Below are 25,433 nucleotides of genomic sequence, written 5' to 3' on the forward strand. Positions count from 1 at the left end.
AGTCTATGCAACCCCTACTATATCCGCTACTACTTTGGCACACTGAACCAAACTCTTCAGAGGGTAGAATGTACATATAGGTCATGGAAAACATGTTAAAATGGGAACATATTATTTTACTCCTCAATGATCCAATTCTGAACCTAACGATGTGCTAAGGATCTTGTGGGGCTAAAATACACATATGGAAAGATGAGTAGAAAGAGAAAGGAGGAATTGGGTAGGAGGCAATCAAGACGGAAATTATTTGAACTAACTCAAATTGTGCTGATCTTCCCTTAGCTAAAACAAAAGCAGCACTAGAAAATGCATTATTCATCTAGATTTGCTAAGTTTATAACCTGCTCACTTTTTGTTCTTTCTAGAGATTCACTTGTCACAATTAATACATTAACTACATCTCTGTACCTATCTTCAGGTATTTGTTCATTAATACCTATGTCCATGAGCTAATTAAGAGCAGATTAAATACAACAGCAGTCCATACTGGACTAATGACGACTGCTTCAGTAACTCTAAGTTACATCCACCAGGAACTGGACTAGTCTGTGTGCAGCACCAGCCTCCATGGACAACAGCATTCCAAACCCCATAAAAATATACCATATGTCCAGCTCTGAAGGTATCTTGCCTCCTCACTTTGTGTAGGACCGCCCGACTCACGAACTGTAGGGACAAAGCAGCACACCCTACTCTCATAATGGAAAAGCTACACCACTAGTTCAGATTGAAAAACAGTTTTTACTAAAAGCACCTTATTAATATCCATTGCCATCCTCCACCAATACTGTGGCATCTAAAATTGTGTGTAGTTTATCAATCTGTTATTTCACAGAAATTGTTTCCACCTTCTGTTACGTTTGCTTTACACCCATTCACTTGGATGTAGCTTATCCCTTCCTAGCAGTCTACCCAGCCTAAACAGAAACAATTTACAAATCTAACCTAAAATCCCTTTCTCTTACTCCTTAATTACAACTTCAGCTAAAAGATCAAAGCTTTATACTTTGCTGGAGAACTTGCAGCCTCATAGCCATTCATGCTGAAACACAAAAGTTTCTCTTCCTTCCGCCCTCTAAGGAAAAATGGGTATGTATATACCCACCCTAAGAAAAGAAAAGCTGATATCCTGGGTACAAATTTTGTTCTACTTAAAGCAACCAGCTCAAGGAATACAGATAATAAAAACATACTTTCAGTAGAACTCCAATCAAAACCATAATTAACAACCCTGTCAACAAAATGCTGGCAGTCACTTAGAACACATATGAAATGGAGGGCAACAAACTCAGCATGAACTTTTAAGTCTTCTCCTTGTCTACAAAGACAAGTTCTTATCAATACTAAAAAAAAAAGAAAAAAGTTTCTCGGTAAATATTTTAATTCTGTACATCATATAGGAGCATCATTATTATATGAATATATATCTGTTAAGCAGCATTTTTGAAAACCAGAATCTCTCTCCCTCCCCCTCCTTTGGACAGTTTTACTGAAATTGTTTCACACCCTTAGAGGGGGGAATTCACATCTAGAGCTACAAGTACAACACCCGACTGGACACAGCCATTTGGACAAGAGGCGGCCACGTACTCATAGTGCGCAGCAGAAAGGAGCTCGGATGTTCTCTCCACCTTTCTTCAAAGCATCCTTTTACACCCTTGGTTTTGCAATCAAGTAGCTCTTTGATATAATTTTGTCCTACATATTATGCATTCAAATATTTTCCAGATCAGCCTGACTGCTCAACATGCCAAAATTTCTAATCATACATTCCATTTGTTTTCATTAATTTATAAGTACAGTCTAAAAATAATTGGTAGCCAGAAATTTAATACAAAAGTAAGGCTTAAATATGGAAACAATTGCAAATAAAATTAAATGTTTTTTGTTTAAATTAAGACTTATTTAGGTGTTTCATATGCTTGAATTGTCATTGTCAAGTTCAAACATTGTTGTTAAACTTTTTTCTGCATCAGCCAAGAACATGGATTAACATCAGACTTCTGACAGTAAACAATTTAAATTGGCTGAGATATTACAGATTAAGAGAATAAAAAGTATACAGAAACAAAAGCCACATTTAATGAGGTCTGATTTTTGCCACAAGTAAATAAAGCCCAAATTAGGGCCTACTAAGAAAATATATTGATTCAAAAGACTGAAATAGATCTTTTACAGATATGACAGTAATATTTACACGAGCAACCTTGAGATGAATTATTGATGCGACAGGCTGAAATATGAAAGATGAAGGAAACTATGTTTTCTTCTTTGCTTACAAATAATTACTGAGCTGTTAATACACAGCTTAAAATGAAAATATTTTTCTATTCTCTGCCATTAAGTGTCCACTTCAGGATTAACTATGATGCAAACACAGGGAATATAATGGAATTTACCAGAACGTCTCTGACACTCAGTAAAAAATAAACATTTCGCAACAGAACTCGAGAAGGGGGGCAGGGAGGGTGGGAAACAAACAAACAAAAGAAATAATTAAAAAGCAGAGGAAGGGCTAACAGGCAAGGAATTGAGTCCTGACGCAAGACTGCATTAGGGAGCTGCCACAGGACAGAGGGAAACCTGAACCAAGGAGCGAAGGAAGGACAAGGGCTCTGCATCTCCAACAGCTGCTGGGATTGGAGGTGAAACCTGAGTCTGAGTGTAAGCTATAGAGCGAGAAAAGACATCTTCACCAGTATTTTCCCAAACAATTAGAATAGTTTTATTCTCTCACATAGAAAAAAAAAAAAAAAAAATCAAGTGCCTACAATGGTCTCACTAAAAAACAGAATCAGACAAAAAAAAAAAAAGAGAGAGAGATGTTGTACAATGCAAGTCACCAAGAGTGTGGGCAAAGTTTGTCTAGATGAAAAAAGGTCTGCATATCACTGTTCAGGGAGAAGAAGAAAAAAGCCTACTTCCTCACTCCCCTAATTTTTCAGCCATTTCAACTTAAAAGGACAACACTCCATGTCTATATATAAAATTCCACCCTTAATTCTGTTTTAGACACTAATTTTTAGAAGGTTAAAGGCCAAACACTGATTCAACACGATCTATTTATCTCAACTCTTTTCATTTCATTTCTGAAACTGAAAACTGAATTTAGTTACTGACTGCCAACTGTGCATAAATGAAAGACAAAACACCCACTTTAATATTCTTCAATATCTTAGCAGCTTCTGACTTAGCAATAACTGGCTCAGGATATGAATACCAAACTACAGATATACTTTGGGCACACTGAGAAAAGAGAATGCCTCAAGCACTAGTGTTTGTTAAGTTTGTTTGCTATCCTCCTTAATTTCTATTTGATGTTGCTACAGATATAGATGGAGATGTTTAAGTTATAAACCTTAGTTGTTGCAGCATCACTAACATGTTGATGTCTTTATAAGAAATTAAAAAAAGAAAAAAAACCTGACTTCAGGGTGCTACCTCTTCAGCGAGAGATGAGACTGCAGCATGAAGAGCGACTTCAGAACAGCCGCACTCCACTTCTGCTGTTTGGCTTGCAGGCTGAGCAAAGAAACCATCCGCAGTCTATTGTGCGTTGTGTTTGTCAATGTTTGTCACCTAAGGGTACTCCCTTGGATCCCAAATTATGATGCAGCTCAGACTGCAAAGATAATTAATGTTCCTTTATCATGTTTTGTTAAATACTGACATCATCTCTGTGGTGCTGCTTGTTGTCAGTATTTTTGTCTTTGTAACTCTCAGACTGAATTACTACAAATGGCAATTACACAGATTTATGCTCAAAAGCCAAACTACAATTAGCATATAACACAACAGCACTCAGATGCAACCATGGAACTAACCAGTTCAGTAACATTTCATCTGCTCTCCTTAGATTTGGCTTATTTTACAGCTGCCTTCAACCTAGAAAATACTAAAGTTCTCCACTGCCTTGGAGATTCTCTTAGTTTATTCATTTCCATTACTATGATATTTTGGTGAGGTGAGATCCTGCTAGAAAAGTCCTAACATTTAACTTGGACCACGTGTGGTAGAAATAAACAGATCACAACCACTACAGAAGAAATATTAACTTATAACTTTTGAGCCATAACTCCATGATTACAGAGTAAGAAAGGTGAAGACCGTTTGCTTTCCATTAGTCAATGTATTTTCAATGAGACATTTAATCTGTTTTGAAAAGCTTATAACATACACACAGAGAAAAAATAATTATTTGTGATCTTGAATGTAAGTTCAGCGAGAAAACATTTACAAAACAAAATACCACGATACAATTCTGAACCTGAGACTTATACATCTCATTTTCCTTTGCAATATCAGAACATTTTCAGGACTGAAATGGAAAAGACAGTCTCCACAGCTTGCTCTTTTTGAAAAAGGATTTACACAATTTACCTGAGTTATTTCATTTTTTTGATTAATAAACATAAAAGCCTTGAAACATGGCCAGAAAAGACCAATGGATAATACATTAGAAGGCCCTTTACCCAGAAATACATAGGAAACCAGCTCTGCAATAGAAGCCAAAAGTTTGCAAAGTACTTTCCCAGAGTCCATTTAGATTTAAAAATAGATAAGTAGTATTATGATACAGCAGTCACATGTGGTACATTTGATCTATTTTGAGCTAAAATTAATAAGCACTTTGAGAACGTGAAGTAAATTGATATACTAATTGCCATAAAATAAGGTATAGTTTTCTCTGTGTAACAGACTTGCCAATGTAAATGCATGACTAAAGAAAAATGAAGATACACATTATTTTACGTTACTAGAAGTGTTACTATAAGCCTACAGTAATGTAGTACAAGTATTCACTGTATTGCTGTATGCCTAATTCTTCTAAAAAGTTAAATGTTTAATAAATATTTGCAGTAAGGTTCCAGTTTTCAAATGTGCTTAATAGTGCCAACTAATTTTAAAAAGCTAATAGTTTTCCTAAAAGCTATACATTCCCTACAAGAAACTTAGAAACGGTTAAAAGCAATAGGACTGTTAAGTCTGATTGCACTGGTTCTGCCTTGTTTTTCTGGAACATCACGACTGAAAGTAAGGATTTAGACAATCATATGACTCCCAAGTCTAACAGCCCAAATTTTCAGTGTATCAAGCCCAAGTCGGAAGGTCAACAAATACTGTGGTTTGACCTCAGCTATGAGCCAAATCGTATCTACAAACAATTTTCATGCTGTGATACCATAGCCTGACACATTTCTGTTACTCTTACAGAACACAGATGGGTGGGCTTTTAATGGGGTTTTCAAGAGTACTTCTGAGTTTAGCAAAAGAACTCCCTAATGTTTCCAGTGAGCAAAGGCTTATCACCGATAACTATTCCCTCTGCATGATCCCGAGTTTTCTAACTTGAGGTAATATCTATACAAATCAATGTCAAATTTTTTTAATAAATTCTTCCAACTTGAGCACAAAAACATACAAGCTACAAACTTTGCCACTGAAAAAGCTATTGTATTATCCCTTAGCTTTATTGTACGTTCAATCAATAAGAAGAAATTCAACTGACATTTGATAAAGTGAACTAATTTGCCATCAACCTATTGTCATACTAATTATGAATATTTATGAATAAAGACAATAACTGACTAGTAAAAGTTACTGCCTTTTTATAGGAAGACATTTACAAATCAAACTGCATAAATAAGTACTTGTCTATGTGACTTATTTCAAACAGAAAACTATGTTTTAAAAACATTCCTGTTTCCTATTTTGGTATTCAAAAGCATAAAAAAGGTCAGAATTAGCATCATTTTAGTAACCTCAGCATGGCCTTTTACACGTGCTTTGTAACAGCATCATGTACTCATTTTTCCACAGACTGACACCTCCTGCAGCACAGCACACCGACCTGCCCCGTCCGTCATTCAGGATGAAGCGGTGAAGGAAACTTATCTATAGGGCTCCTTTGTGTAGGGTGGCAAGATGTACACAGCGCTGGGAAGCAGCAGGACACGCTGCTGCTGAAGGCTACTGAATGTCATCCTTGGAGAGCGGACACTGTCCCTGCTCTGTGACAAGTTCCTCACCCTGTGCTATTTCCAGCTGGATGTGCTGCTGCTTTCCTGTCCCTCATCCGACCAAAGGGTATTTGGGTGCCGGTTTCACAAAGAAGGAACAATTGTAACTGCCACAGAAATCTATATAAACAGCACCTGAATACTTCAGGCAATTTCATGTGTTATGCGCCCCAAGAAATAAAGCCTTTATCACACCAGACAGGGCTCCCTAAATAAAGGGAAACATTTTACCATCACCTCTGTGTCTTAGTTCCCTGTTTGTAAGATGGGAATAAGAAAACCTCATTTAGCAGGATGTTGTAAAGGTAAATTCAATGCTTGCAAACAGTCATGTACCAAGATAATGATTTCTGTAAAAAGCTCCCAAGGAAAACAATAATGTGCAGTAAATAAGGCAGACATGCACTGAAAATAATAAAGAAAATAAAACTTTCTTAATGAGTGCTGCTTGATGTCCTGTGCACTGGAAGCAGCAAGATCTTTTAAGGGTGGGGGAAAGAAGGAGCATATAATCATGCAAATTTTTCTCTTACAACATAGGTGCAAGGGAGCTAAAACACAGTCACCCAGGTAATATTCATTCTGCACTTCCTGACATTTAAAATATGATTTTGCAACATTACTATTTTTTCTTTCTCATTTTGATTACAGAAACTTAGAGGTTTTTTTAAAAAAGGAAACCTAAAAGCCAAGGATCACCTTATGGCACCACCTGGATTAAGAGGTGGCTCATCAGCAGACCCTCCCATAAACCTCTGCCACAGCAGCTATGAAAGCCTCTCTCAGAAAAGTTTTCAAAGAATGGAAAATTTTGAAAATACCGCGTTCCTTTCTTATTTCTGATAACAGTTCTATTGATCTCCTTGCCTTCTTTTTGGATTCCTTCCTAATCCTCACATTTACTTTATCTGCACTATGGTTCAGCTACAGTCACAGATGCAGAATCTTACAATTCCCTAACTCATAACACACACAGGAATAAACCAAAGTTGTAGCATACCAGCTTAAGAACTCTGTAATGTCAACATTGCTAAGATTTCAAGGCTACTTGAACATTTCACTTCATAAAGCAATGGAGAAAGTTGGTTCAATACTGCACTGAAGATTATTTTTTGTTCCACAAAGTGATTAGAACAGGAAGAACATAAGCACGGTGGAAATTATGGTTTCATTTTATTCTCTATCCATTGTTTGCTAAAGTTTTGGTAACATTAAATCAAATAACTTTCACATAAAACTTCAATAGAAAAGAGTCTGAAGTGATGTGTGTGTTATTGTATAAATTCCAATCATAATGGATACACAAAACTAATCTGGTCAAAACAGAGCTAGACAGAAAGCTTGAAAAAAAGGTGCAACAAAAAAAGAGAGGAGGACGTGTATGCTAATGATACCTAAAAGAAGTTCAAGAATCATAGGAATAATACACAGGAATACAGAATCAAGTTTGGTTCCTTAATAAAAACCTTCCCCCTGGCCCCACGACACTGATTTTAATTTGCCCAAGCAAGGAATCCTCGAACTTTTATCACAGCTCCATGACCACAAAAGTTCATTTTTAAGCTCTTTACTCACAGACAATAAAGGTCTGACATAAATGGAAGAGTTGCAGCAGAATATTTTATAGCTTATAAACTTATATAAGAATTGCCAACATTCTTGGCAGCAAGGAACCATCAGTTTCGCAAAATAAACTGACACACTGTGTATCTGGTGGAATGCGGCCACAAACTCCAAGAAGCAGTTTCTATAGAGAAAGCATACATTGGTATTTAACCGTCCAGAAGGGGAAATGGATGCATCAGTTGAAAAATTCATGTTTAAGTTTGTTGATTTAAATAATAAACCATAAATCAAAAGCAAAGAAATATGAGTAGGTATAACAACAAAATAATCTTCAGGACAGTACATATCATTATAGCTGTCAGTCAGTCAAGAAAGAAAAATAACCCATGCTGCTTTCACAAATGCACATTGCTGCCCGCATGACCTGAGCTGGCTGCCTGTTCCCATCATCCACTCACCACTTGAACAGAAACAGGTGAGATGCCGCTCTCTGCAGATTATCTTGACACAGTCTTGGGTATTTACAAGACCATCTAAAAGCCTACCTCTAGAAAGAAGAAATGAACCTAAGACGACCATAATAAGGCTTCTTCAGCCGTGCTCAGACAAAAATACCTTGCTATGAATTTCACAGGCCACGTTCCAGTGTTTGCCCAAACTGCACCTGGGGGCTTTCTTGCTGTGTCTTTGATTCCCCCCTCAGGAACACATGTACACACACCTGCACCAAATGACAGCCAGGTACGCTCCTTAAGTGCTACAGTTCTCCTTCCTGAAATATTTCAGTGTGCTGCATGGGGGTTTTGGTTTGTTTGGATTGTGGTTTTTGTTTTGTTTTATTTGAAAACACTAACTTGATTGGTTTGAGTTTTGGTGGATTTTTTTGTTTGTTTTATTTACCAAGAACAAGACAGACACATTTCCATCCTTTACTGTCACTAAAAGTTTATCCATCCCATAATATCACAAATGTGACAGCAAGAAGGAGCAGCAAAAGAAATGTAACTCCAAAGGGTTTGAATAATGCTATCAGGCAAAGAAAGATACCGAAAACCGCACTGAAATAATGTAATCTTTAAGCAAAGAATATTGTAACTAATATATAGTAGCTAAACTTACTAAAATGCAAAGTTTCTAACCTGAAACAGACATCAGTGTTTACTATTTTAAAAATTCCTATTATCCTGAAATAAGAGATAAAAATACTTTCTTGAAATACACATAACTGAATTACAAAGTACCCCATGACACTTTGTTTCAACACGATGTACATGTCCTCTTTTCATAAAAGTGAAATGTCTTCCTGATTACTGGAGTAGGTGCAGAATTTGAGGGGTTAAGTTCAGTAAGCGTGACAGTCTTGGCAGCCTGCAGTAATTTCTATACTAGATTTTAGAAGACAAAAGACACTAAAGAGACAGACGCACAGTGTATGAACACCTGTTGGCAGGAAAGATACATCCCAAATTCAACTTATTTAGTGAGAATACTAATAGCGTTTGTGATTAAAATGACTTAAAGGAAAAAACTTAACAGAAAATACTCTTCAATAAAGAAGATATTTGCATTTTTGATGTTGCCACGTGTACTAAAATAGAAACAATGAATTAAGACAAACTGTCTTGATGCTCATTAAATAACTTGCTCCTAAACTAGACTCTCTGTTAATAAATTTCCAAGTAATACTGCATCATGCAGCTTGAATTAATGAAATTAATACTGTCTAACAAGACACCACAAAATGTGTTTCATTGTAAAAATATTTTCAGTTTCTTAATTAAAAACAACTTATTAAAAATGCTTTTGTTAAAAGGCTAAAAAAATTGAGGTAAGAAAAAATGAATTGTACCATACTAGTATGAGCAAGTGCCAATAGAAGAAAAGCGGATCCCTTACTTATTAATAATATAATTTTAAAAACTCAACTTTGAACATAAATGTCCAGTTTTTTCCTACCCTGAACCAGACACAAATTGTAAAACAGAACCACCTCACCACCACCACTAGACTGCCAATGATTTACGGTCTATTTACAGGGAGCTTAAGTACATAGCATTATCTTCTGATCACAATTACTGCTGTTTGGAATAGCAGTACCATCTATGCATTCTGAGATTCAAATTAAAAAAAAAAACCTACAGGAGTAAAAATAAATATTTTATTTCCTTTTATATAAATGAATAAAACAAATACACCTAATTAAAAAAAAAGAGCTTCCCTTGACACAGGCTTATTATTATGGTTGCTTTGGCAAAAACCACTTTCAGATGTGAATGGAACAATAACTAGCCATCATCTCCACTCTTTTGTGCATTTGCTTGAAAAAAGGTAAACTGATCTCCAGTTTCCTTAGTATCTCACATAACCCTACAGAATATTAATGCATATTACAGAATTTTAACTACCACATTAATGCTTCAAGCTGTAACTGTTGATATATTAAATACCATTTCTTCCATCTTCTGTAACTTCATCTCAAATGTATCACTCACCAGTATCTTATTTGTCAAAATACAATAAAATGTTTACAAATAAAGATCTTACCTAGAGCATAAATATTTGTTGCAATAAAACTGTCGCCCTTCTGCTCACTTTCTCTAACCTGAAAATTCATGAAGGGGCTTGGGGAAATTCCCTCTTCCCCTTGTTCAGAGATTTTTCTTCAGTTACTAAGTGAATTCCATCTACACATACAGTATATGCATACTTCAGTATAAAGAAGCCATATATATTAGCCTACTGTTGTGGCTACATTTTTGCTTTCTTAAATTGTAACAACTTGGAAGGACCATATTTATATCTGCTTGTAGGTCATCTTTCAAAACTATCCTAATTTTGCTGTCCTTTCTTAAATACTGCCACCACTGAGGAAGTACTTGAGAAGAACCATTAGCTGGAAATACTTTTTAAACAGCAACAATGTATAATTCTAAGCACAGTATTTTGGTACTTCACAGAGCAGTCCTCTAAGTCTACTTCGAAATCATCCAACACTGTGACAATTAAGCTGTGTTTAGACCACAAAACCATATCGCTAAGAGCAGATATGTATAAAAATGAAGCATTGTTTTTATTTGTAGTTCCAGATTGTCTCGTATCAAAGGATACTGCAAAGTTGCTGCTGCTGCAGCAGACAAGTAATTATGATTCAGATCATCCTCCTCCAAATACACAAAGAAACAGGAACTTCCCAAAGAGTAACAGATGTCAGCAGCATCTGCAATTTAATCTTTCATGAGAGAACATGCTCTGCCATATGATGAAACACCAGAAAAAAATTTAATGCTACCTTTTATTCAATAGTTCTTGATGTAAGCATAAAGAGGGAGATTTACTGTTTTATCCTATTTTTTGGAGCGCGGGTAAAGGGCTGATGGCCTCTTGTCAGTGAGGGAGCGAGAGTCCCAAAGAAGAGTAACATTAAGATATGCGTGACCAGACCTTTTTTCTACCACATCGAGAAGTTAATGCTCCTTATTACCAATAAAAAACCTGGGCTTTTACATGCATCAGCAGTTTTTAAAATGTATTTATTTCCTGTAACACTAGTGTACTTCTGTATTTTGGAAAAGGAAAAATATTCTTAATGCTATAATGTTATTGCTGCTACCTATATCATTAGTAAATACTTAACAGGGACTAAACATACTACTTCTTTACTCTCTTGCATCTTCCTTCTTCAGTATTTACTACTATGACTTTCAGGAAACTGCCAGTATTATGTCTTATGCCCTTAACACTGAATATATTCAGCCTTTGCAACTGCAGTATACATTTTCCTCAAACTCACTACGTTTCTTTTTTTCGTGATTAAATGTACATTCAACAAGAAATCAAAACTGCTTTTCATGTAACTCTTGCCCTCTTCATGCTACCCAACCACCACCACATCACCTGAGAGAAGCCCAAATTCTCACCACCGCTCTGTTTCTCATAAATGTACCCAATCTCTGTTCTCTCCTTCCCAACCTGCAGTCACTTCCTACAAACCCCTCTCAAGTGCCGCATGAGTAACAACAATCTCCAGCTCTGAACAGAACTGCTTTGCTCCTCGGCTTCTCTGTAACACATCCGAAGGGACCGCGTGTGAAAGGCCAGCTTTTATGGCTTTCCATACTGAACATCTACGACTCTGTTTCCCCAGCCACTGTGTTTTGGGCCAGTCCTCTTAATGACAAGGCTGGCAGCGGAACAAGTAAGTTTGTATGTATTAGTGGAAATGAATGAGTCAATTTAGTTGGTGGAGAAAATTACAATGTTCTGAATAGAACTGTGGAAAACCAGCCAGCTACTGTTTTCTATTTGGGATTATTTTCACACAAAGAAAGGCAGAACTACAAGTTATCCTTTGAACGAAAGGGCAGTAAGGCTACAAACTTTATTTTCACTTTAAATGAAAAATACATCCTGCTGAAAATCGGTATTTTCACCATTAAGTGGAAAATTCAGTTCAGCTGTAGGAAAGGTAAATGCAAGAGATGCCTTCATTCTTCTTGTCAAATACCATACTAAATTTTCAGTGCTCATATCTCTAGCCTTACTGTATCGTCTAGGCTAGCTTTGATACCTGGCTCTTTCACCTCTCATTTTGCTACTGCACAGATCTGCACATCTCTCTTCCTCCTCCTGTTACTCCCTACTCACATGCCGTATCTAAAACGAGTGTGTATGTATTAGTCATCTCCCACTTTTATTTGTCCTAACAACTACATTCTGGAGTAATTAAAAATATAAAGCAGAAGGCTGGTGATCCTTTTGCTAACTTCGTCAAAATAAATTTTGCTCTGGTGACCATGAGGGCAATCACATTTAACAGAACTAAAACATTACAAATACTATTTTAGTCTTAGTAGTAAGCAAAAATGGAATAACTTTTGCCAACAATATTTGAGAATGGCATGTTGATGCACATTGTTACAAAAGTCAGTTAACAGCATCTCTGGTAGAAGCGAAAGCTCCAATGAGCCTCTCGAATTAATAATCACCTCAGGTTAACACATATAAAATCTTAGATCAACACCGTGTGACATGACACTTTTTCTTTTCCTTCAGTGAAGAGCTTAGTACCTTTTCTTCAGAGGCAAAATCCACTGAAACAACATTTCACTCTTTCTTCTCCTTTGTATCAGTTCAACACAAGGTGGGGCCATGTTTAAAGAGAGGTCCATGAAACTAATGGGTTAAAATAGGGCTGGGTTCGAGCAAAGATTTTAACCATTTCAGTAACACTTCAGAGCAGACCTCAAACAGCTGTATCAGCACAGGAAGAGCAGCAAATTGCAAATATAACAGGGTAGCAGGTGTGATCAGGGCAGGATTTTTTCAAGTCAACTCTACTGTCAAAGAAATTTGGTCACGTAACTACTTCATAAGCAGCAAGTTGAAAAAAGTTCCATAATTATAGTCTCCAGCTTGAGGTTTGAGGCAATACAACCATGTTTTGTCTGTTTTCAAAAAACATCATACCAGTAAAAATCAGGTTCTACTCTGAAAACACAGGTCTTGCCAGCAGAAATGATAAAATTGCTCCTAAAAGAGGTTCTGAAAAACCACTTCAAGTAATACCAACAAATTGTGGCTATCATTGATTTAGAAATTCAACCAAATCATCATACAACACTGTCCTATGGTTGAAAACCGTAACAGTTACTTGGCCAAATTATGTTCTATATTCCTGCTGTCACCCACTTAGCAAATGCTTTTCTTTAATAAATGGCATCGTTTCAAGCATCTGTTTAAAAAAAAAAACTAAACAAAACACAAAAGCCATCACGATTAAAAAAAAAAAAATCCAACGCTTCTGAAGGGAACAACTTTATAATATCAGTTTAGCTCCTGAAAATAGCAAGCTTCTAAAGGACACCATGTATTTAAAAAAATCCTGTTTAAAGGTATACAATTATCAGGATAAAAAGATCAGATTAAAAGCACCACTTCAGTACAGAAAACAATGTACTTCTTCAGTGCAATGTAAAACTGTCAGACTAGAGTAAAACATGGGCGAGGACTGCTAAGAATGCAGTTAAGTGCACAAAGAACATTAGGACTGTAGGTAAATAAGGGACTAACCATAACAGGTATCAAAGGACAATGCTAACGATGGCTGATACAACACACCAATAATACCTGGCATCTGTGGCAGAACCAAAATTCAGAATGTGGCTTTGAGTATCTGGCATGAAGCCAGTCATGGAGGTTGCAACACCACCTCTCCAGCAACTGTGTAACTCTTTGTTTCAAGATTAAAGGAACTGTCACATCAACGGAAGATTGTAGTCCCTTCCATACACACGCTTCCCCACGCAGTGTTTCAGCAGACTTCATGATACCCAGTTGATCTTCACACCTCATCTTGGAAAATTCCACTGTGCGCTCATAACGCGCGTTCTCACCTTATGCCCTGCCCAGACAGCAGGAGCATGGACCTGCTTGTATTCTGGGCTAAGCCAGAGCCCAGCAGGAAAAATACTCCAAAGAGATGGTACATCCATACTGCTGTTCACAGGGTCCTGAGAGTTTAGGTCCCTCTGGGATAAGGTGGAACACACATGTGTGGCAAGGCCCAAGTGGGACAAGTGGCAACCCCTCCTCCAGCTTCTCCAAAACATCTAATTAAGATGCTCTTCGCTCACCTTTATATTTATACACTTCCCCTCTAAGGCTCTATGTGATGCAGGGTATCTTCTTCAACTCTGCTTGCTCTCGCCAAGCTGCAACTGGGAGGAAGGAGCTTCATGGGATGACCCTGACACCTGTGGCATCTACTTCTACCTTCTCAGGCAGGGCATCTCCAGCCAGTGTTCATCAGCTCCATCTTCTGGGACAAGAGAACGTGGACAAGACTCAGACCAAACTCTGCTGAGTGCTCCCTACTTTTACATTTCTTGACCCACACTCCTCCTCCTTTTACCAGCTGTTGCCTGGTTTCTCTTCATTCTCTTTTTCTGTAGTTCCTCATTCTCAAGGAGGCCTCTAATGCTTTATTAGGAATAAATTGTTACCTGTGCCTAAGAAAAAAGCCAACAGAAACTATAACTTGAAGTGACTGCTTAAAGAAAAGCAAGAATAGGACACTTCTCCCTTCCTATGCCACACAATTTCACAGTTCATATTGTCTTATCCTAGATAGAAGAGATGTCACTTACATGGTAATTCTTTATATGGAAATCAGTCAGTACCTTTTGCCATCCTTTTCCAGTGTTCACCTTAGATGCTACATGTTTGAACTCTTTGTTGCCTACAAATGTTACTCAGCAATGAAAACAGGATTTAAAAAAAAAAAAGTGGACACATTCTTTTAAAGTTCAAGAATGTTCTACCTTGGAATGCAATGTAAAAAAACTAAGTTAATAAGCAAATGAAATAAAATCTGCCTTTCAATACTAAATAAACATTTGGATAATGACATAGGTAGATTCAGAAGTGCAATCTTTTGACAGAAAGCGTGCCATAAAAGACAAAATGTAGATAGAAATGGAACTGTTCTTAGGTATTAGAGCAATCTGTCTGAAAAACTGAAGCTAATTTTGTCTTCGAGTTAGTTTTGCATCTGATCATCAGTCCTCAAGAAATTCAAAGAAAAAAAAAACCTGCTGATTTGCAAAAGAACTAGCAGACATCATAAGAACCATTACAAAGCTGTACACACCCTGAACCTCACAGATGATTCCACCTCCCATTAAGCTGCTTCAGACTCATGCTAATTGCAAAACGTTATCTGTTTTGCAATTTGATATTTATATAGGCCATTAAATTAAGCTAAATGTTTCAGCACCTTATTTCACTCTGAAGTTCAGTTAATGTGAACAAGTACCACTAAAATGTAGACTTCTAAGCCAACAGAGAGAAACCCGCGTGACCACAGGCTGCACTGTTGCAATCTTCTCCTTGAGGATGTTTAACCTGTAATTCCCACAGCAGAGCCCCAGCGCTGGGCTCTGCAGTACGTGCAGTCCTGGGTTCCAAGGAGACCTCTCCTCCTCAAGTCTTCACAAGGACCACATGTATGACCAAAGCACTCAGTCTTTAAAAACTGCCTAATACAAAATGGTCCTCGAAAAGTCAATGAAACATATCTCCCTTTATCATCACGACACTTGTTGGAAGGAAATACCATGATCTTTCAAATTGGTTTGGCATGATTTTAGCTACACAATGCTTTTCTCCCCCCCTCTCTCTCTCACCACCTACCCTGTTTTTCAATGAGAAACTCTGATTAAAACCTCCAGGTTCCACATTACTCTATGGATCACTTAATAAAATGCTTGAATACAGGTAATTTGCATTAAAAACTTCATCTTAATAATAGACTTTGGTGCAGTTAAGTCACATTTTCCCCTGTGCAAAGTAAGGCTAGATTATCATATGCTTAACAATTAAAATTTAAATATACAATAAACCTATTACTGTTACCTGCTAGAAGACAAACAAAGAATTTCAAACTGCCTAATATCATAGTAATCAAAACTAACCTTAATTACTATTACAATGCACCTGCTAATGTATCTGAGTACATACACCTTTAATTATGTCATTTCATGAGAGGGAAGAGCAAACGGATTCTGGGCACAGGCAAAATAACCATCTTTTCTATCTTTAAAGTTTCCATCTTCGTGCCAGAAATGCAGTTTCCTTTGTTTTAATTTCTTGAACCACACTGAGCGGTGGAATCTCTGGGTTTACAGATGGGTGCTAACAGCAAGTGCAGCAGGTTAACAAGTACATACTTGCTGGAAGCAGCATAACCTGAATGAAATAAAACAAACAAAAAGTTCCTGACATCCTCTGTTTAACCATTACAGGATTTTAACTGCAGGACAAAAGTTAACAAGAGGCAAAACGATAACGCTTACATTTACAAATTACCCATCAGATTAGATACTCATTCATCTACCAACATGCCAAAAAAGGATTTTCTATGCCTCTTGTTTTAACATCACAGGTAAGATATCTTACTGTCATATTTCAGTGTTAGTCTATCACACAGACACCATATCCCTCAGAAGAAACAGTTAGTGCAAGGCAGAACAGTAACTCTTTGCCCTTCCTATGGAGAGAATTTGGCTCAAAATGCTCATCAGGCTTTCTCTAGTAGGGAACAGCTATGTCATGGAAAAGACTTTCGCTTTCTCAGAGTCTGGAGGTCCATTTATCTCTAACATGCAGAGTGTATTTAGATAACTATGATTTTTCTGAAAGGTTTTCTAAACCCCTCAAAACTATAGATAGATGATATCCTAATGTAAAGGAACACTGAAAACAAACTGGTTGTTTATAGTCTAAAATCATAAAAATTGTGGCTTAAAAACAATAAAAACAACTAAAACACCAACCCAAAACAAAAAACCACAAGGTGTTTCCACATCTTTACTACATGGCAAAATGGCAACCCACACAGTTAGATTAACCCTTACTACATGTGTATATAGGAATATATACTCATATCACAAGCTAGCTATGATTACAGATGAACACCTCTGGGTAGAGAATAGCAGAAAATAGTTCAATGAATGAAAAAAATGAATGAATTAAAAAAACCCCACAGCTTCAGCACATTTCTTACCGTGAATATAAAATTGGCAAAAAGAGAACTGAAACTAAACACAAAATGAAAAAAACAAACTCTTCTAAAATATTACTGTCTTAAAGATCCATATGATAAGTGTGGAGATGAAAAGCAGCAATGTTTTTCTATATTTTTCTTTATATAACACTAAAAGCTTGAAAAAAGCAAAGTCCAACTGCTGGTGCTAACATCTCCTACTAAAAACTTCAAGCTTTGAAGTAATTCTTTACATGAACAACAGCAGACAGGAAAGGGGTAGTTTGGAGTAATAATTCTTCCAAGAAGTTAGCAGGGCGAGGTCTTAGGAAACTGTTGAGTTAATCTAAGAGCTCAATGCTAAGAAAAGATATTCCTTTTTCTTGCCACCTCACCATTTAATTGCCAACGGTGCTTTCATCGCTTCCTTTGAACCTGTTTGTTGCCATCTGACACCTCAGTGCGTTGATTTGGCATGCAAAATAATTACAGATAACCCAAAGGGATAAAACCCACATAGTTTCCTGCCTATGTAAAACAGCTTATCAATGGATGGGAAAAAGACTAGAACTGTAACCCTTTAAGGGTCTAGGAATAAAAACATCTTTTTCAACAGTACGAGCCAGCAGATGGGTTCAGCTGTTTTGTGAAACCTTACTCTTAGCCGACATCACTCGGCTGTGACGCTAAAGAAACAGCAAGCAGGACACCAAAGAAACAGGCTCAACCAAGTATCAGAGAGACTGTCATCTACTGGTGCTGAGCCCAAACACAGCCAGGGCTACCCTCATCTGTCTGTATTCACCTTATCATCCAAAACAGAACATGTGGGGTTTTGGAGAAAATTTTTTGTGTGTGTTTGCATAAACAAAATGGGGTCCTGATCCACAACTAGCCCTCCTGAATACAAGGATAACACAAATAAAATTACACAGATGAACATGCATAATCGTTTCCCCCATCATATCATACCAAGACCAAAAAAAAAAATAAAAACCAACCAAAAAAAAACCACAACCACCACCTCTTTTTTTTCCTTTTATCTTTCAGTTTTGCAACTCCTAAGAGAACACATTTCTCACTTACCTCCTCACAGTTCAATTGCTACTTTGTCCTCTTTCACATTCCCCAGGAAGCATATCAGCAACCTCATAGCACAGAAACTACTTGGTAGGAAAACACTCGCAGTGTGGCCTGAGATCGCAGCTCTGGGTTCCCCAGCAGCAGGTCAGGCAGCCCCTGTTTGGTGGCTGCTCTCCAGCCTCCCCCTGCCACACTCCACCTGCACGGGTACAACTGGCAGCGCAGCTACAGTGAACTGGATCAGGAAGCTGATCCAGGTTAATTAAGTCCCTTCTGCTTTCCCTTTTCTGCAGGGTTATTTTTAACTTAGATCAATCTCAAATTCAGTTCACCTTGCTGTCTCATAAATAGCTGCTCCAGCACACTTGAGGGCACAGAGGCAGGAAAAAAGTAGCAGGGAACAGAAAAGCAGAACTGCAACTGCAAGAAATGTTTACAAAATAACACCTTGCACCTGTAACAAAGACAAAGGTTAAGAGCAGCACTGCAGGGCAGACTCTTTGCCAAGTTCTAGCTCTAAGTTTCACAAGTTTATAAAAAAAAATCCCCACCAACTCAAGGTTCCTAACACTGAAAACTCTGCAAGCTTAAATGACCAGAAGCACTGACTGAAAATACATACTTGGATCTGATCCAGAACCTACCTGGTGCATAGCAGAGACAGTATCCTTTACATTCTTTATTAAACTAACAGCTGTAGTTAAAAAAACCAGAAAAACAACTAAATGAAAAACACCTTCCAGGCAAACCAGTCCTTCACAATGTCTACAGTAAGGATGCAGGCAAAACACACGAAATCTGACAGCCATCCAAAGGCCTTTCCACAGCTCTGTCCAAAGGAGAGATGTGCCAGTCATGGAAGATCTTAACTAATTGGAGAAGACTTCAACAGCCTGACAAGCGGTGTGGAGCACAGCTCACCACTCAGGCAGGGCAGCCCACAGCACCATCACTTGCAGCATTGCCTCCTTATGGTTCTTCCACTTCTCTGTCCACATTCTGCTCCCTGATAATTTTTGCAGCTCAGACAGAGCCTTAATTACACTAAGGAACAACTTGACTGTTGTAAAAAATATGAGAAATCTGAGTATTTTTAAAGATATTATTTTTTATTGTATTATTTCTACGAATGTGGATATATGGGTAAATGGATGAAAACTAAAGAAATCCAGCAACAAGGAAGCATCAGGTAATGTAAAATATTCTGTCTTTAAATCAGTCTGAGCCTGTAATAAAGGCCTAACTACAACAGCTAAATACATAAACTAATTTATCGCTTGGGGGTCCTTCTGACCTTTTGTTATGCTACCAGGTGGCTATGATTTACTCACTGATAGCCTCTCTCTTTGCTAGTCCAAGCTGTGAATAAGCATTTTGTTTTTAATTAAAGCAGAACTTTCAGATGGTGCCTCTTTTCAGATGGTGCATAATGGCAGTCTTACATTGCTGATTACAGCAAAGGAACTTTAGGTATTTCTTCAGCAAGTAATTATAACTACCCCTGATTTTCAGATGATGGAGTAACATATTGCTGAAACCTAATTGATCAATAGTGAGACAATATAAGCTCAAAAATGTAAGGGAAGAAGCTTTAAACATGTTTTCTAGAGATGTTATCCACACAGTACATTCCAGGATCACTAGAATATATATTGTTAATTACTCTTTATACAATACATACTATTGCTGATGTTCTAAAATGTGTAAACAAGGCTCCAGAAGTTATCCATTTCAAAATCAGACAGTATAAACACAAAAAGCAAAAGAAAAAAGATAAGTGGTTGAAGAAAACTACACTTGGAATAAAAACACTAAACCAAGGGTCTCTGGAAAAGTGACAGGGATAGCAAGCTTGGAACAGTAATGGGCACAGAGCTTTTCACCTCTACTTCACCAATTCTAATCTAATCAAGGTCAGCAGTGGCAGAGCCGTGCCTCATCCAGTCTTTCCAAGAAATAAACTTGTGGCCTCTTTTAACCCTCAATGAGTAAATACAGCAGATGACCCAGCACTGAATGCACATGAAAATGGGGGGGGGAGGGGGAAAGCATTTCGGCTCTAAGAATGGCCCCTGAGGAGGTTAAAATCTACTGGCAAAGGAAAATTAAAAAGATTGCATCTTCCTGTCAAGCACATTTCAAAGGAGTACTACTTACAGAACAATTATAAGAGTTAAAAAGAGAAGAATTGACTATAATATGATATAATATGAACTCTTGTCATGCTGAAGATACTGTAGTGGAAGAGGAGTGAATGAACATAAAACTCACATACAGAATACACATCACACACACTGTACCTGGCTATTTAAAGACCACGGAAGTCAAAGTCAGTAAAGTCATGTTAGACTACTAAATTCCTCATGCACTGGAAGCTGGAGATCTAGCTACCAGGTAAAAAGATAGGTGTACAGAAGTATGTTTTGAAAATCATGTAGAGTTTAAACATACACTTTAAGAGCAATTTACCACCACATATTGCTACAGAAAAAGCGAAAAAGACCATCTGAATCCTGGCTAATGCAAGTCGGAAGCCAGACCTGTGTGGTTTCATGATCTTTTGGAACAAGGGAAAGTATACAAATCTTCCAGTCACCAAAGAGTGTATTCCAATCACCAGGTCTCTAATCCAGTTTGGTGATTAAAAACAAAGAAACAGACTATCACAGCTAAGTGTTCTTGAATCCAGGAAAACAAACAAACAAACAAAACACTGAGATTACTATTAATTTCTAAACAAATTTCTTGCTGTTATGTATGACATTACTTTGCATATCTAAAGGGGCAAATAATTCAGAGCCATATATAGTAACTGCCTCAAAAGTCTGTATTATCAAGTTATCTAAAGAAAAAAAACCCAAAACTTTCTACAAGCTTTACAGTTTTCAGGGCTGACATTCATTCCTGCTTAGAAAATAGTCCCAGTAAAGTTAAAATGTTGCTGTTTCATATAAAACCAATAATGATCTTGAAAGTAACAGATCTACTTAGTGGATTAAAGAAAATACTATGTGACCTTTTTTAAACTCAGACACGTGTTGTAGTTATGTTTCTTTTATGTTGCGTGGTACTTTAACAAATTATTCCAACATAATGGATATTAACAAAGCTAACATCTTCCTGCATTAATTGCAACAAGGTAGCCTCCCTGTGGCCTTTTTTTTATACATAACTTACCACACGTTGACATTTTGAACTCATAGGTTGCAAAATAAGTTCTCAACTACTGTAAATTGAGCAGCTGAAAAAAAACCAACAAGCAATTAAGTGAATAATTAAATGAATATTACGATGAGGTATCAAACTTAGAGAAACTTTAAGATAACTGACAATTGTGTCTCTTCATAACTCAAATGAAAAATACTTATTATTCTAAAATACTCTCAGAATTCATAGGCTGCTGTGCCCTGTGGAAAACCATGAACCCATTTAAGACTGGTATACAATTTAAAATGGCCACAGAGCCCTTATGCTTCTCAAAGGATCACTTTTAATTTTGGTGCTCCAAAGCAAAACCTGGAACAGAAGGGCATAGAAAGAAAACCCTGACAAGACTACTCTGAAGCTTCCCGTCTTTATATCCACCTACCTATCTTGCCCTCCCTGCTGTGCAAGCCTCATTGACTTTTTTGGTGGCCAAGCTTAAGAAACTTACCAGCATTCAGATTTCATTCACCTGCAACTTCTGCCTAGAAGTACTCTGAACACTTGCTCCATTCTACTACTGGCGTTCACAAACTGGCTTTATTCCTCTCGACAACCTGAGCGAAGTAACAACTACTGAAGATACATGAATACACATGGAAAGCTAAAACAAACAACAAAAATATAAGGGCCACAGTCAGGTGAACAGCGTTTACTGTGCTGACCACAGATAGTGAAAGAGGTCTCAAATTACACTCCATGAACTAGTAAGTCTAGTTATCAGTGGAAGCTGTGTTACCCTTCATTGTTCTTTCAGAGACCTTAGCATGTCCTTGATCCACACAAAACCATATGCTCCATGCTTGGATCGAGGGCATGACACCACTTTTACAAGTCAAACCTGGATATTTTCTGTTACTGCTTCATCAGTGTCCTGAAGTTTGGAATTAAGTGCTACTAAGGACCATTAACACACAAACAGGAAAACTGGCTCAACAATGTAAATATGTATCAGAAGTGTTAAAGCTCCATCACATTTTATGTTTCTTTAGTTTTTAGTTGCCATATATTGTATTAATAGATTACACAACTTCCACTGCCAGTAAACCAAATATTGCTTCTAATTTATTACGTGTATAGTATTCATATACTATTGATCCTCCACAGTAAGTGAATTCTGGTCTTTTCCAGCAGTATGTCAATGATGATCAATTTCTTCTCCTAGTTACACAAGTTGTATCATCACAGACCTTTTTTGCTAAATATACCAAGTAATTGAACATCTGAGTTTGATGTCTCTAACAGCATTCCCTTTGTTAGAGTTTGCAAATGAAAAGAGAGGAATTCTGAAGTAAACACCTTCTGCAACTTAAAAATCACTGTATTTGGTAATATAAGGAAAGAATTAATTTAAATGGAAGTAAACACTGTGTGGTGTAGTGTTATTTAACTGCACGGACTAATAGCAATACAGATACTATGAAATACAAAATCCAGTGTTTTGTCATCTGAAGTACTTTAAACAATCCACCTTCTCTCTCCACATGTATCTTTATAGGTAGGCTAAAATACTTCCTATCAAAAATTAATGCACTCAGCTAAATAAATAAAAAATAAAACCACTAAACAATAATGGTCAAACACTCATAAAACATTTGGATTGTGAAATCCATAATAATAATGAAATAAGGCACAAGAACTGAAAGACAAAAACCACACAGCAGAACTAGGTCGGTCAAGCTGAGCCCCTGGTCCCACAGCTGGAGACACGGGTGCAGCTCTGGGACGCCGGAGGAATGCTGTGTGGGCAGGCACCAGCCTGTGCACATCGGGTTACCCTGGCCTGCCCCAGACCTCAGTAGTAAACACACAAAAAGTAAACAAAGTGGGGAAAAAATGAAAAGTAACTTCAATACTTAAACTTCTTTCCATTTTAATAATGCCCACGGCATTTCCAGTAACAAAAGGTATTGTTGCAGGAACACTGAGCTTGCACAACTGGCTGCTCTTTAAGTCTTGTCTTTTATCCATCACAAACATACTCAAAGTTTTCCACTAGAAGCAAAGTAGGGAAGTTAAAACTTACTAAAAATAGAGTCTGTTTTGTTTGGGGGTTTTTTTGGTTGGTGTCTCCCCTGCCCCCAACAACTGAATCGGCTTTATGTTTATCTAAGGATTACGATGAAATATTTAGGGGAAAAAAAAAAAAAAAGAAAAAAATTAGCAAAAAGCACCCTGTGATGGCAAGTTCAGACCAAAGCTTTTGTCTTCCATTTTACCCGGGGATCAGGAGAGCAGCGTTCGCACCGAGCGCGCTCCCGAGCGATGTAAACACGCCGCGGGGCCCGGGCTGTGTCGCGAGCAGGACCCGCGCGGTCACCGGGGCTGCGCGACCCGGGCAGGCCCAGCAGCTTCTGACCTACATTCCCCGCTGCGGGACGAACCCCCCCCCGCCGCAAGCGGGGCTCGGCGCGGCGGGCGGCCTCCCCCGCCGGCAAGGGTGTGTTCGGGGGTGGGGAAAGCGAGCCGGCCGGGGCGAGGATGGAGGCTGCGGCTGGCGGAGGCGCTGACACCTGCCCGCCGCCGCCACCCCGGCCCCGCCAGCAGCTCCTCCTTCGCGGGGCACGGACACCTGCTGCGGGACAGCCGGACGCGCGGCCCGACAGCGGCCTGGGCCCGGCGACCGCAGGCGGATTTATCCCGCTTTATTTCCTGAGACACTAAACCCGAGGCGGGCGGGAGCGCAGCTCGGCGGTCGGCAGGGGCCGCGGCGGGCTCCCCGCGGCGACCAGCAGGCCGCGCCGAGCCGGGGGCAGGCGGGCGGCCGGCCGGGCCTGCGCGGGGCGGGGGGCTCGGCGCCTCAGCCGCTAGGCCGCGGGGCCTGCGCCGGCGGCGCGGGGCGGGCGCTGCGGCCCCGGCCCGCCGGCCCCTCCTCGGGGAGGGGAGCCAGGCGCGGGGCGGAGGCCGCGGATCCCCCTCACTCACCGCTCTCGATCTCGTTGCCCTTCTTGGCGGTGGCTGCGTTCCCCATGGCCAGGCCGGGGCGGCGGGAAGGATGCCGGGCGGCTGCGGCGGGCGGGGACAGGGCTCGGCTGGCGGGGCGGCGCGGCCCGCGGGCGCGGCGGCGGCTGAGCTCCCCTCGCCCCGCGCTGGGTCTCTGTGTCTCCGGCCGCCGCGGAGGAGGAGGCGAGCGCTCTGCCCCCCTCCCCCACCCCGATACACGGCGGAAATGACGGTCGGGGCGGTGCCTCCTCCCTGCTACGCCGCCTGCCGGGGGCGCGCCGGGCGCCGCTGTCCGCGGCCGCTGCCGCCGGGTGATGGGGGGTGCTGTCCCGGCCCCCCGGCCTGAGAGCCCGGGCTGCGGGAGCCCGGGGCGGCGCCTGCCGCGGCTCACAGAGGGCAGCGGCGGGCTGGCTGCGCCGGGCCTCCGCGCCTGCCGCCGTGGCGGGGCCGCCTCCGCGTACCCCCGGCCGGCGCCCGGCCTCACAGGGCGGCGGCGTGGGAGCGCCCCCGCGCCGTGCCCGCCGTCCCAGGGCCCTCCCGCCCGCGGAGCGCGGCCGCCGAGGCGGGGGCGAGCCGCGCCGTGCCCAAGGTGACCCCGGCAGGCCGAGCGCGCCGCGGCCCTGCGGCTGCGCCCGCCCGGCGCCGGGGGCTCGGCCGCCTCCCCCTGAGCATCCCCGGGACACCCGCCCCGCGGAGCCGCCGCCGCCGGCCGGGCCGTCCCGGCCGGGCCTGCACCCGGCAGCGTACGCGGGGCAACTCGCATTTGCCGCCTGTTCGCAAATCGTATTTACATGGCTCAACAGACTATAGAAAAAACATACAGAAAGGAAGCGAGCTGCCAGGAAAGATTTTTTTTTTTCCTCCCCCTTTTTGCTGCCACTCATGTCATAAATAGCTACAGCTACCGTATTGTGGCTTCCAAGTCGATGATAGCTCTCTTTAAATATACATATTTACGGTGTGAATGCTTTGGGTGTTTTAGCTCTGGAAGGAAATGCTAATCAAAAAGAAGGCTCTATTTTATGTGCCTTAAAGTGGGGTGAGTGGAGAGCAGAAGTGCTAGCCTTATGGATCAC

At 39.9% G+C, this 25,433-nt stretch overlaps 1 protein-coding gene across 1 annotated transcript in view; it reads right to left on the bottom strand.

Moving 5' to 3' along the window:
• The window catches only part of PRKACB (protein kinase cAMP-activated catalytic subunit beta), a 70,828-nt gene extending 45,955 nt beyond the window's left edge, over window positions 1-24,873 (bottom strand). Inside the window, exon 1 of the mRNA XM_065656079.1 lies at window positions 24,340-24,873. Coding sequence (XP_065512151.1) covers window positions 24,340-24,385 — 46 coding nt within the window. The 5' untranslated portion in view covers window positions 24,386-24,873. The remainder of the gene's footprint in view (window positions 1-24,339) is intronic.
• Window positions 24,874-25,433: the final 560 nt, after the last annotated feature.

This window comes from Caloenas nicobarica, chromosome Z, assembly GCF_036013445.1.
Source record: "Caloenas nicobarica isolate bCalNic1 chromosome Z, bCalNic1.hap1, whole genome shotgun sequence".
Taxonomy (NCBI): domain Eukaryota; kingdom Metazoa; phylum Chordata; class Aves; order Columbiformes; family Columbidae; genus Caloenas; species Caloenas nicobarica.